We start from the raw sequence: 12616 nt of genomic DNA on the forward strand, positions 1-12616 counted from the left end.
CTTGACTTCATGGGGCTATTTTAATATTCGGACAGCTTTTGGCCATATGCTGGGTCGTAGATGAACGAGGATGAGCAGCCTTGTACCAAGATGTGACGAATATATGACTGCAACCGTAGTCAGCCTCCATGTTCCAACGTCGGAATGGTCTGAAGATCGGCGTGCCAGGTAGACTACTGCCCGCGTACCTACCTATGCCAGCGACAATCCGTCCATTGACTTATACAGTTCGACTTGCGTCGAAATAAGGAGGTCTACTGTCACGTTGCTTTTCGTTGGCTCACTGAAATAATCACTGCCGAGGCCCGTCTGTTGGTGGAGATTGAATACCAGGAAAGGCAAAAGATTAAAGCCTATCTTGCTAGAGGGAGTGCCATTGGACTGCCTCCCTCGGAAAATCGGACCCAGACCCAGTTTCTCTACGCAATCGTAGATCGAGTAGTGCCTAAAAGGGGGAATGCCAAACCATAGGGAGAGAGGGTGCCATCCGGTTGGCTAGAAACAGGGCGCGCTGAGTGTATCGAATCTGTTTGCTTCTTTTGATTCAAGAGTCCATCAGCTCTTGAGCATATAACGTGCCCATCAAAGGTTGAGAATGCAAGCACCTAGTCAACTATCGTGCATATCGGACAAGGACGAGGCCGTGGACTGCGTGACGTATTTTGGGTGGAGCTGACGCAAGGATGTGAACTGGCTGAACAAGTTTGTGACGATTAGTTGAGGTACTTTTTGCTTGTGTTTGGCCCTCCAATGAGAGGGGTAGAAAGGGGGGTGAACGGGGGGAGTGCAACTCGCAGCAATGAAGCATCACCTGTCCGGGGACAGGGCGCAATACGACAGAAGTGCAGAGAAGAGGATGGGGCGGGAACTGACCGGTAGGCGCTTGTTGGAACTCTCGGCCAGACTAGTGAGAGGTTATTTATTTTGTTTCAACGTCTCAGGTAGATCACCGCCGCATTGGTTCGATCGTGACCCGATCTTTGGGGGCGTAGACGAAGGTGGCGTGTTCGCCTTACCTCTGCCCTACGGGGGACAACCTTGTTCGGCGTGATGATTCCATCGTCGGCAACAGAGGAGGCTCAGACAGTTGAGATAAGCCGCCGCCGCTAGAATCCGAGAAGTTGGCGGACGAAGTGTTGAGACGACGATAAAAGGGTGGCCTGGATTGTGCTGGGCAGAGGTTTGCGTGAGGAGAAGAGAGATGGTGCGAAGGCGGTCACGGGTCAGTCACGATGTCACCAAGCACACCAAAAGTTCATTCAGCTTGTCGATAAGGTCGCTGACATCCAGCATCAATAAACCATCACTATATCTCAGTATTTCGAATTACTTATTAATCATTTGATATTTCGATGAAAATAATGGTTATCATTGCCTGAAAAGCTGGTATTCATATCGGGGGCCAACAATGTTAAGCATATTAGGGATAGAGAATAAAACACCACACAAAATAGCGCGATATTCATAAATATACGTCAAATTCATTTATGTATTTTCAAATACTTCAAAAATATTTCCTATATGAACATTTTTCTATTCTATTTGGGAAATTATTTGTTGGTACCTCAGGTAGTATCATGTTTGGCAGCCTTGCGCTACCGCCTGCCCGGCAGAATCTCAGTCCTTGGGCGGTCTGATTCCTTCCTTTGGAAATCGCCGAACACTCTCCGTCATTGCACTCATCTTTGAATTTCTCAATCGCCTTCATCGCCTTCATCGCTTCCATCTACATCAAGAAACCCGCATCGATACTCTACCGATTTCTTCAAGATGCTCCCATCCTCATCTTCACTGGCCACCAACTTCGTCAGCTTCAAGCACTTTGGTGCCAGAGGAAGCCTTTTCCATCGTTTCCAGATACCAGTCCTCTGTAGCCTGCTCTCGCAATTTGATTCGGTCCAATGATTCCATCCTCTTTGCCAACAACACTTGGATCTGTGCTGCCCTTTTGTTCATCTATAAGCTATCCGTAGCAGAGGCACAATGTGATGACCACTAACCTGCGTTGCATAGATATCACCACGATCGTTCTTTTCACATGCTGCCAGTCGCACAACTCGACCCAATGACGATTGCTTTGATATGAAGCTCTAGGGAAGATGTTTTGGAGCAAAGGTACTGGCAACTCTCTGCCAACGCAGTATCGAGCCCATTCCATTTGACCGTTTTGCAACGTCTTCTAACCTGATTGGAGCATGCAGAATCTGCCCCAAGAGCCAGAAAGAATCCAATTCCTTTCTCGAAAGGTCGACTTCTCCCCCACACGATCCATGCCCCGGAGCAGTGCTCAGGATATCCTCTGCGTTAGTCTAGCCCGCCGGCTACCCAGTTCAAGAAAGGCCAACATGGCACAGATTCCACACGTGTCACGCATCATTCGATGATAACAGGACAAACTCCAAGAAGACACCAGCAGGTCGAGGGTGAGCTGGTGAGGGATCCTCGTTTGGAATGGGCCAACACTAATGTTCTAGCCTACCCTAGGATACTAGGCATCAACGAACTTCTTGATAGTTTGACATCGCCGATACCACCTATCGTCGCCACCTTCGTTGCACTTATTTCTGCCGTACCACAGATGATCTTCATTAATGTCGCCCTGCCGTTTAACCTCACTTGTTTCTTTGTGATTCACACAAAGGAAGAATAAACGTCAGCCACCCATATACACGCCAGTATATACACAACGGTAAGTATCACAGCCTTTTTCTTCAACTGCTTTGAAGAGTCGTCCCCTACAAGATACCAACCATGTCTGATTACAGCAATTCTCAACAGGTTGATACCACATCTGATCTACTCAACGAGAAATATGTGTTTCCTACGACGCATACTGTAGAAATCTTAACAGCAGCACGTCGACAAGGAAAACTAAAGGAATGCCAAACAAACCAATCACCTCCTCGCCCACCCACACCCGACAGACCCAACGGCGGCAGGCCAACAGCGTTTCATCGACGCGTGTCACCGTTGTTCTAGCCCCCAAATTTCTCAGTGAGCCAGCCCTGTGAATGCAGGTACAGCCCTGTTCAGGCACAGCATGGGTCACCCCTGCGTGTTCACGTTGAACTGGCAGCATCCCACCATTTACGCGACGTTTCAGAACAAAGAGCCTCAAATCAACTCTACAGATATGACGCTGTATGAGGCATTGGTGCTTTGCCGTTTTTGAGGGGCGCATTCATGTGCAAAGCATCAACAGGACAGGGGCTTGATTCGGCGTTCGGTTGGGCCTAGAAGACCGGCATTGGCATCGGACATTTACACACGCGCCTTATTGCCGCCATGAAAAACGGCTATGTAATCATGGCGCCCCTGGACAAGCACGGTCCTCGATATCCTGACAACCACCGGGCAGGGCGAACAGGGCGGACAAGGTTAACGACACCGCCTACACCTCCAGGGATTTGAACAACCCGTGGAGGGGCGAGGGCTTGATCGCCTCGAGGTCAAAGCACAGCGGCGAACTCCAGCAATGGACTTTCCGAGACGTCAAAACACACGGACCTGTCAAAATATGCTTCTGGAGCCGCGGACCAAAGTGGATGAACCGAGACCCGGTTTGCCAATTTCGCCGGCCCCGGTGATCAAAAGTCCGTCGCGAAAACGGCAGCAGCAGCGATCTTATTAGTGATCGAAAACCTATTCACTGCGAAATACATTCGGTCACAAGTTGCGAAACAATGGCTTGATTTGTGATTCTCGAATAACAAATAACATGGTATAGTAATTACGCTTGTCTAACAATTCCCCATAGGACGGGCTGTACTCTCTCTCGCAAGAGCAGGGATGAAGTACAGGCAATTATTGAGGGGGAAAAAATCCCAGTAAAAAAAAAAAGAAAATCCCACGCAGTGCGAAGTATTAACCAAAAAACAATTGCCAGGGGAAGATCATTCGCAAAGAAAAACAAATACCCAGCAAGAATGAAATCTCAAGTAGAAGCGTTCTGTCAAACAGCTGTGGCTGCACATCTATAGCCGGCGAATCCGCCAGAATTTGAAGCTTTCGAGTCGCTCGAACCACGTCGGGATTAGAGCCCAGGTAACGCTCGGATTTAAAACTATTCACACGTCAGTCCCCCGAGATGCGGATCGCCATGAGCGCATAGTTGCTTCTCACCTCCAGTTGAGATTGGCTCTGACTACGCATTTGATGCCCTCAATGTACTTTCGGACCTGAACGTCGGCCTCCTCTCCCCAGCTCGGCACACAGGCCTCTGCCCTGTCCCAACGCCGGTAGCGGTCTTCAAGGAGTTTGCCTACCTTGTCAAATGCTTCTTGTGCCGATAGTCCATTGAGTCGACAGGCCGTGACCATGTTGTGCGGCACTCCCTCTGCCTGCCCGAGAGTAAGCTTCTGTCATATGAAAGGGGAACGGGAGAGAGATTAGATGCTGACTTGTTCTTTGCGGTAGGACAGAATGTCATTTGATCTGCGCATGATTCTGTGAGACATGGAACGCCAGGCGTGTACAAGTATTTAGGCAGAATCTTACATGGCTACCATGTCCATGCCGATGTTTTCCAGCTCCTGAATGACCGGATGGTCAAACACCTCGTCCGGCACCTGGAGGCGATGCGCATATTCGACCAGGTGGTATAGGGGTCTGCAGCCCGCGGACTCTCGGCGGATCATGGCGATTTCTTCGAGCGTGGGGCGTTTTCCGGAAAACTGGTTATCGATCTGCACGAGTGCGCCTCGGCAATAACCTTGCATTGCGAGGGCAAATCTCCGTTGGACGCCTGAGTGAGGCTGTTAATATATGATGCGATGTTATGGTGGATAGTGAGGATCGTACCGGTGGGTGATTTCTAGTGACATGATCTGTTAGTAGAGGTGATGGGGAGACTGATACGATCCAGCACCGGGGCTTACATACCATGGCCATTCTTTTGACAACAGTATCGTGGAACTGTACAATCCGCAGGCGACCCTTGGTGCGGATGCCTTTCTTGGAAGCACTACTCAGCATGGGCATCATCAAGCTCTCCATTACGAGCTGGGATTCTTCCGGTCGATCGCGTAGGTGTCCATTGTCAAACACTAAGACTGTTGTCAGGTAACTTCAGTCATCGGGAGATGGTCGAGCTTACTGTCATCGTATGGAAAGACCTGTGGGGAGTCATGATGCTCGATTAGTAGAGCTCTTTTAGGGGCAAATTGTTTGGCTCATTATGATTCTTGCTTACCCAGTTTCCCCAGTCGCACAACGTTCGAAACCTCGATCGAGAAGCGTGCGGAGCGGCAATGGCGCAGAAATACGAGAAGTCGCATTTGTTAATCTTCTTTTTCATTTTCGGCCCAAAGGCGCAGAATCTTTTGCAAGACTGTCAGCACGTGGGATGCTGGTGATGAGTGATACGACGACCAAAGAAGAAGGGGGAAAAGGTGCTGAAATTTACCTGCCCAGTGCTTCTTCCGACTCCACTTTGACAGCTTCATAATGAGGATTTACTTCTGGTGCTTGCTTGAGGAAGGTTTGGAACATGTCAGGTAAGGAGACAGTGATTTGTTCTGGCTGCACTGCTTTGATATTGGACATGGCGATGGATTTTGGCTGTGCAATTCATTACTATGGAGGAGTATATGACGATGACTGCTCACAAAGCTTTGACATACGGGCTATATATATCATGACATATTTTCCGTTCCAGCACTACAATGAACTGAATCAATCATACCGCTAAGTCCACAAACAGGGCAGCAGGATGATGCTAGAGGAGGACGGACCACCAGCCAAAGGGGCCGATTCTTAGGATGGCTCCTCAATAGACTGTCACTGCGAATAAGCCCCGAATGAAAAGCGGGCAAAGGGGATATTTGGAGATATGGGCTGATTTTCTTGTCCTACTACGATGGCATTACGGAATTGGTTAGTTGGATGGATCGGGAACCTCGAAACCATCATCACCGCCTTGGATCTTATTAAAGGGTATATCCGGAAACAAGTTGGAAACCGAGCATTGTTCCATCTAGACGTGGCGGTAAGCTTCGGCCAACGAATGCACGGAGGATCTACGCGTGATTTTTGAATATTTTTTTTATCCCACAGTATTGGTTGGTCGAACTCAAGGAGCGCCTTGATTCCAAAAGTTGACACGGAGTGACATGTGAGCATAACGGATGACGTGCTGTCTCAGTTGAATAGGTATGGAGAGTCATCGTGATTTCCAGTCATTATATGTTTATTACTGAATGACTTTGGTTTCAATTTGGACGCGCGGGCATCTCAGGTGAGCAAAGGGAATGAAAAGACGTTGGTGGCTGTTGGGTGGGTGAAACGTGAGATCGGGTGGCGCTAAGGAGATTGGATGGAACCGGCGTGGCCCGAAGAGGCTTTGGCAATACGTTTGGACGGTATTGTGATGGTGAAAGTCTGTTGGCTGTGACATGGGATGGTGGCGAAGAGGGAGAATCGGGTTGTTGGTTTGTCGACAATGCGTTGTGTACTGCGTATGAATGACATTAGTGCAAATTGTTCATTCTGTATGCACTGAAGAAGTATTGCGTGCACGCAAATCTTCAGCACGTTGGCAGTGGTGTTGGGTCTTTGAGGGAAGTTCAGCTACGTATAGCTCATTTGAGGGCGTACTTGATGTGTTTGTTGGCTGGCTCCGACTCGTTAGTGTAAGGGCATAATGGGGATCAATGGGTTGTCTGGAAATGTGGTGTATGAATGACTGGTATGCTTTATATATGTTTCTCGTCGAGAACATCCACCTTTGAGTGTCGTAAAAGGCCTTGACCCCCATGCAGTCCAGAGTTGCGTGTTGATATCTCTCGAAATCTGTTCAAGCGCCAAGTCAGCACCGCCATGGCATTCCATACGGTGGGAAACTACACATTTCAGTGGACAGACCTTCATTTGCCTCGAGAAAAGACCGATCCCCTGCGCCACGAGTACGACACACTGGGACACGATGCCGTTAAGAAGCTGCAGCAGATTGCGAGGGAGTTGAAGGGAGATGCAGCAGTCAAGCCCACGCTTTGTCCCGGTGGCTTCGACATGTATGCCGTTCTCCGGGATCATCACACCGAAGACGAGACATTGGATAGGCTCTGGAGAGAGCTTCATACGGTGCCGGAGTGGGTGGACTGGGAGCAGATTGAACGTGGACAGAAATTCTTCTACCGCTATGCTGCGGCGAATATGGTGGGCTTTTTGCTACAGGCTTTCTTTGGAGAGAACTCTGCGGCGCCGGGTGTTATTGAGGTCCTGATGCGAACAGGGGGCTTCTCGCCAAAGGTGCTGGTCCGTCGACTGCTGGAAACGTTTCAGCATCTTTTGCAAGTTACGTCGAGTCTTGAGTCGATTCAACCGAGAGGTCAAGGCCACACAACGACGATTCGAGTTCGTCTGCTTCATTCTGCGGTGAGGGAGCGAATACTCAGACTGGTGGAGACTCGACCCGACTATTTCGATGTGGCCACGTACGGAGTGCCTGTGAATATTCTGGACTCGATACATAGCATCACGACGTATTCGTGTAATCCGATGTGGTTTCAGCTGCCGCAGATGGGCGTGTTTCCAACGGAGCAAGAAAAAGAAGACTATATCGCCCTATTTCGTTACGTTGGCTATCTTTTGGCGACTCCCACCGAGTATTTTGCGAGCGTGGCTCAGGCCAAAGCCACCATGGAGAGCCTGTTGCTTCACGAACGGAGCGTCACTGCGAACTCGCTGATTATCGGGCACAATCTCATGGAGACGGTGAAAGACATGGCTCCGTTTCACATATCCGAGGGCTTCATCGAAGCTGGGAGTCGCGTCCTCAACGGCGATGCCCTGAGCGATTCTCTAGGTCTTGGGAGGCCTGGGATGCTGGCGTATGCGTGTTGGAAGGGTCATTGCTGGTTTGTGCGAGTGCTGGCCCTGGCGCAGAAATGGATCCCGGGTGCTGATGAGGCTGTGGTGCGATATTTCAGAATGACGCTGTATGATGCTATTGTGAATAGTAGGAAGGGGCTTGGAGGGAGGTTATCGAAGATGGATTTCAAGTATGTGCCGGAGATGGATAAGATGACTAAGAGGGAGGGGAGTGGACGAGGGTTGTTTGTGGGTTCGTTTGTTGAGAGGCCGGTTGAGACGTTTTATCTTGCGGTGTTTGTGGTAGGAAGTGTGTTTTGGCTGGGGATTGCATCGGTGATGATTTTGGGATTATTGAGGATGTTGAAACTGGGTTTGATGTAGATGTGATGTGATGTGTGACTCTTTTGGTGTTTTGGTTGGGTTGGGTTGCTGTTTTGTTAGTTGCTAATTATTACCCCATACTCAGCACAACATTAATGATAGTATATGCTTATTTCACGGCTAAAACATGCATAGATACTAGGTAACTGATCAACATGAAAATCAGCAGTAAAATAATAATACAGTTCCCTCTTTTGAACAAAAAATAGACAAACAATGGCTGTTGCCGGGTAAGTAGGTAGGCTTAGGAGGCTCTCTGGGGGCGGCCAAAGCTGACTCAGGCTTCCTTCAGCCCAACCGGATATAGGAAATACCAGTCACCTCCATGCATATGCCCGAACAAATGGCGAACACGAAGCTGAAACTGAAGCCAAGGGGGTCGGCGACTACTAGGTATTTATTGTAGATTATTTTTAATTTGCAGCCACGCGATGGGAACGAAACAACCGCAGCGAGCGGCAGTCGCGCCACTAGCAGATGCATCTCAGTTACAGTAGTTCAGTTGAATCCTTCGCGGGCCCTGAAACTACCCTAGACTACCCTGGCTTGGCCTACCCTGGAGACTGGAGAAACAAAACAATTTAGAATAGGGCTCCAGGCTAGTTCCTGTTTGGGTCTTTTGGTTGGGCTGACTAGGCTCGGACCGGCTTAGTCATGGATTGCTGTAGCCTGTGGCTTGGGTCCTAATAATAAAATCAGGGCTTGGCGCAGCCGCTAAAGCGCATTAAAATCTGACAGAGCGTTTGCCGATCCGCGGGAGAAGGTTGTTGCGCGCCGGTGAGTACGTGGGACTACCGGAATACGGCACGCTGGGCGTTGTTTGCGGGCGAGAGTGCGGTACCACAGAGGTGGCGTGTACAAGCCACATGAGCATGGAATACTCTCGTACTGGTTCTACCAAAAGTACTAGCAGGACAGCAATGTCTCATTGTGTGACAAGAATGAGGAAAAAGAGCGGCAGAAAAAAGGAGAGAGGCGGCGGGTGTGGCGGGACAAGGGAAAGATTTGGAGGCCGGGCTAGGCAAAACAGAGCCTCAATTTTTTGTTGAGGGTGTGCGAGTGGTGTACGGAGAAGAGCAGGGAATAAAAAAGGGAAAAAAAGAAGTAAACAAGGCTAATTAAGGTAATTATGATTACATATGTGCATGTATACTTTTTTATTTTATTTTATTTTATTTGGATGCGCTGGCGTTACTCGTATATGCATGAAATGACAAAATAACAAAAACACAAACCATAAAGCACATGGTGTGGGTTGTGGGTTGTGGATTGGGATTGAGTCAGTAATATGAGTTTAGTCAGTGATTGTTTAATCAGACAGAGAGCAAAACGGAAACATACCTAGGTAAGGAACAAAAGAAAAAAGCATCTGATAATGCCTGCTTCAGAGACTAACTCCCACTACGGATTACCACTACTGTTGTCCCGAACCACCGTACTCGGGCTAAAGCTCCCACGACTTTGCAGTAACGAGGCCAGGTCGGCGATCCAGGGGTGGTTGGACGAACCATAGCTTATAATATGATATCCTCCGTAGCTGGGCCTCGTAATCTGCTAGCCTAGTAGGGCTCAATCCATTCAGCCCCTGTCTCTGGCAAACTTGCAGGGGTCACAGCCTGGCAGCGCGGTGGATACGAATTAGATTGATCACGTTGGATTATAGGTTCCAGGATACAGGATACTTGCAGGCAAGCAGGATTCCAGGATACCATCCAGCCATCACAGCCCAGCCCAGCACAGCACGGCATCCTCGTAGACCGTTATTGATACTCACTCTTACAGGGCTGACGGATTGGCCTTGGGGGTCCCGCGCCGAAACGGGCAACGCCAGCGATTTGTATGCTTTGGGGTATAAGTTGCATGCCCCAGTCATTATTAATAGAAGACCGTACCGTTCTCTTTAGCCGAGCTGTTCTTTTGGAATCGCCTCCCACCTTTTTTTCTCTTCCCTTCTGATGCTGATGCTGATGCTGATGCTTGCCCCAGTTTAGTGGCACCGCTCTTTTTCGGGGGATCTGACGGGCGTTTTTTCTCTGGTCTCGTAGTCTTTCTTCCTCTCTCGCGCCTACCTCTTGCTCCTCTTTTTTTCTTCTTCTTCTCCTTTCTCCATCTTCTCTTCGATTCACTCGTTTTATACTTTTGGGTAATCCATCCGCTTTCTCCTCCTCTCTTGCTACCTTGTTGAGCGGAGAGCGGGAACGCTGAGCTAAGCGGTCCGTTGCTTGCTTGAGCTTGAGCTGTGGGCTACCGTTATCGTATCGACTTTCACCTCATCTCATCACCATAATCATAATCATCATGAACATGGCCAGGAGCTGGAGCGTGGCTGCGCTGGCGGCCAGCAGCCTCATTGGCACTGTCAGCGGCACGTCCATGTACGCCTTTTACCCGGGCCCTGACAAGGGCGCCCAGATTGGCACGCAGGATCCCAAGACGGGCGATATCTGGGTCAACAACTGCAATGCCCAGATTGACGGGGCGCCGCTGTTTCCCACGTCGAACCCCAATGTGCTGAAGACTGGAAACAAGCCCAAGAAGGGCGGCAGCATGGCGGCTACGGGCTGGTGGGATTCACAGAAGGTGGTGGTGAGTAAAAACATGTTTTCTTTTTCACTTTTTCTTTTGGGTGTGACGATCATGGCGGGGGAAGAGAGATATCATCAAATATTGGGTCCTGATAATAGGATCTGCATACATGTGATGGATGCCTGACAGTCGGGGGATATTTGCTAATCATTTTAACCAAAAGGCCTCCGTCTTCTGGCACTCAGCCGATGGGAAAATCATGAACGGCTTTTACAACTGTGATCCCGAGTCCGGCACCTTTATCCAGGCCGGCGAGTACACCATCTCGGACACGGCAAATGTCACAGACATCCACCCCAACACCGGCCTCTCCGTCGAGCTGTTGGGCAGCACTGCCGGATACCGAGTCTACTATCACGACAAGGACAGCCAGGTCCATCAGCTGTCCTACACCACCAAAACGGACTGGAACTACTACGGCGCCGTGTCGCAGGATCCCACGTTTAGCCAGGCGCTGGCCTCGCTGCATTCCGGCAACAACAACATCACCGTCATCTCCCCCAAGAACGACAAGGATGTCGAGGTCTCACGCTACAACACCGATGGCACCTGGCACATTAGTATGTCTTTTCTTGTCCTGCTTGTTTCATCCGTTTCACTTTTGTTTTCATTGTTTCCCAAGCTTTACAAACAAAAGCGTTTGTCCTGGCTCCCACGCTGACCTCCCCTTGTAGCCGCGTTCCCAGAGGCAATTGAGAATTCTCCCACAAACAAAACGGCGCCCTCCAAGATCGGCATTGACCCGGATGTGAAGCCCAAGTTCTCTCTTCCCGCCTGGAATGGCAAGCCCGGAGGCTTGGGCGCCGCCGTCGACAAGTCCAACACTCGCACTGCCTTTTATATCGGCAGCGACAGGAGGCTCTACGAGGTCGCCAGCATCAACTTTATCTGGCAAAACATGCCCAACCAGACCGCAGCGGCGTGGCCTTTGGCTGACGACGCAAACGCCGAGCTGGCCGTCACTTACAACCAGGCTACTAGCGAGGCTTGGGTTTACTACGTTTCAAACAGCAGCCTCATCCAGGCCTACCGAGGCTCCGACGGCACATGGAGCAATCACACGGTGCTACCAACCTCGACCGGTTCTACTGGAGGCGGTTCCGGCAGCGACGGCGACGGTTCCGGATCCGGAGACGACAACAGCAAGGCACCCAGCTCCGGACTTTCCGGGGGAGCCAAGGCCGGCATCGGCATCGGCGTCAGCGTTGGAGCCATCGGCGTCGGTCTGCTCGGCCTCCTCTTCTTCCTCCGCCGCCGGAAACAGCGAGCGGCCGCCATGGCCGCCGAGGCGGACAAGGAGCAACCGCCCATCAACTTGGGTCAATACCACTCTCCCAGCGAGCAGGCTTTGTATTACATGGCTGACGGAAGCGTAGCACCGGCATACACCCCGCAGACGCCGTACGACTCACCGGACGCCGTGAAGAAGGCCACGCCCGACATGAACATGCACCCGGCCAACATGGCCTCGCCGCTGGTGGAGATGGAGCAGCCGCCGACGATTTATGAGTTGCCGCCGACGAATTTTAGTTATGAACTTCCTGCGGAGACTGTGGAGCGCAGGTGACTCTTGGGGAACGGCGCTGATGGCCGACAGTAAGAGAAAATTCTGTGTAACGAACGCTCTTATTATCATTTTTTTTATGTGGTTCCTCTTTTTTTTGTTTATATATACATATACCTCTCTTGTGTAAAGATCTCTCTTTATTAGAGCAACACGATTTTGAATAAGCACTAGCGATTTTTTTCTTTTCATTTTTACACTCGACAATTTTTATAATGTGTTTTGCTGTAATGGCTTGGATGTTGAAGGGAGGGGAGATGTGAGATGCGTGGT

The 12616-nt window shown here is 50.1% G+C and overlaps 3 protein-coding genes across 3 annotated transcripts; 2 read left to right on the plus strand and 1 right to left on the minus strand.

Moving 5' to 3' along the window:
* Nucleotides 1-3864: 3864 nt before the first annotated feature.
* T069G_02014 (terpene synthase family, metal binding domain-containing protein) lies at nt 3865-5544 on the minus strand (the record flags this gene model as incomplete). The annotated part of the gene is made up of 9 exons (XM_056169224.1): nt 3865-4063; nt 4123-4340; nt 4401-4446; nt 4498-4744; nt 4801-4813; nt 4882-5051; nt 5096-5114; nt 5192-5318; nt 5405-5544. The coding sequence occupies 9 exons, from the start codon at nt 5542-5544 to the stop codon at nt 3865-3867; spliced, it is 1179 nt and encodes a 392-aa protein (XP_056034540.1).
* Nucleotides 5545-6816: 1272 nt separating this feature from the next.
* T069G_02015 (uncharacterized protein) lies at nt 6817-8193 on the plus strand (the record flags this gene model as incomplete). The annotated part of the gene is made up of 1 exon (XM_056169225.1): nt 6817-8193. The coding sequence occupies one exon, from the start codon at nt 6817-6819 to the stop codon at nt 8191-8193; it is 1377 nt and encodes a 458-aa protein (XP_056034541.1).
* Nucleotides 8194-10491: 2298 nt separating this feature from the next.
* Nucleotides 10492-12346, plus strand: T069G_02016 (uncharacterized protein; the record flags this gene model as incomplete). Its single annotated transcript, XM_056169226.1, has 3 exons — nt 10492-10779; nt 10943-11339; nt 11454-12346. The coding sequence occupies 3 exons, from the start codon at nt 10492-10494 to the stop codon at nt 12344-12346; spliced, it is 1578 nt and encodes a 525-aa protein (XP_056034542.1).
* Nucleotides 12347-12616: the final 270 nt, after the last annotated feature.

Source organism: Trichoderma breve, chromosome 1 (genome assembly GCF_028502605.1).
Source record: "Trichoderma breve strain T069 chromosome 1, whole genome shotgun sequence".
NCBI classification, from domain to species: domain Eukaryota; kingdom Fungi; phylum Ascomycota; class Sordariomycetes; order Hypocreales; family Hypocreaceae; genus Trichoderma; species Trichoderma breve.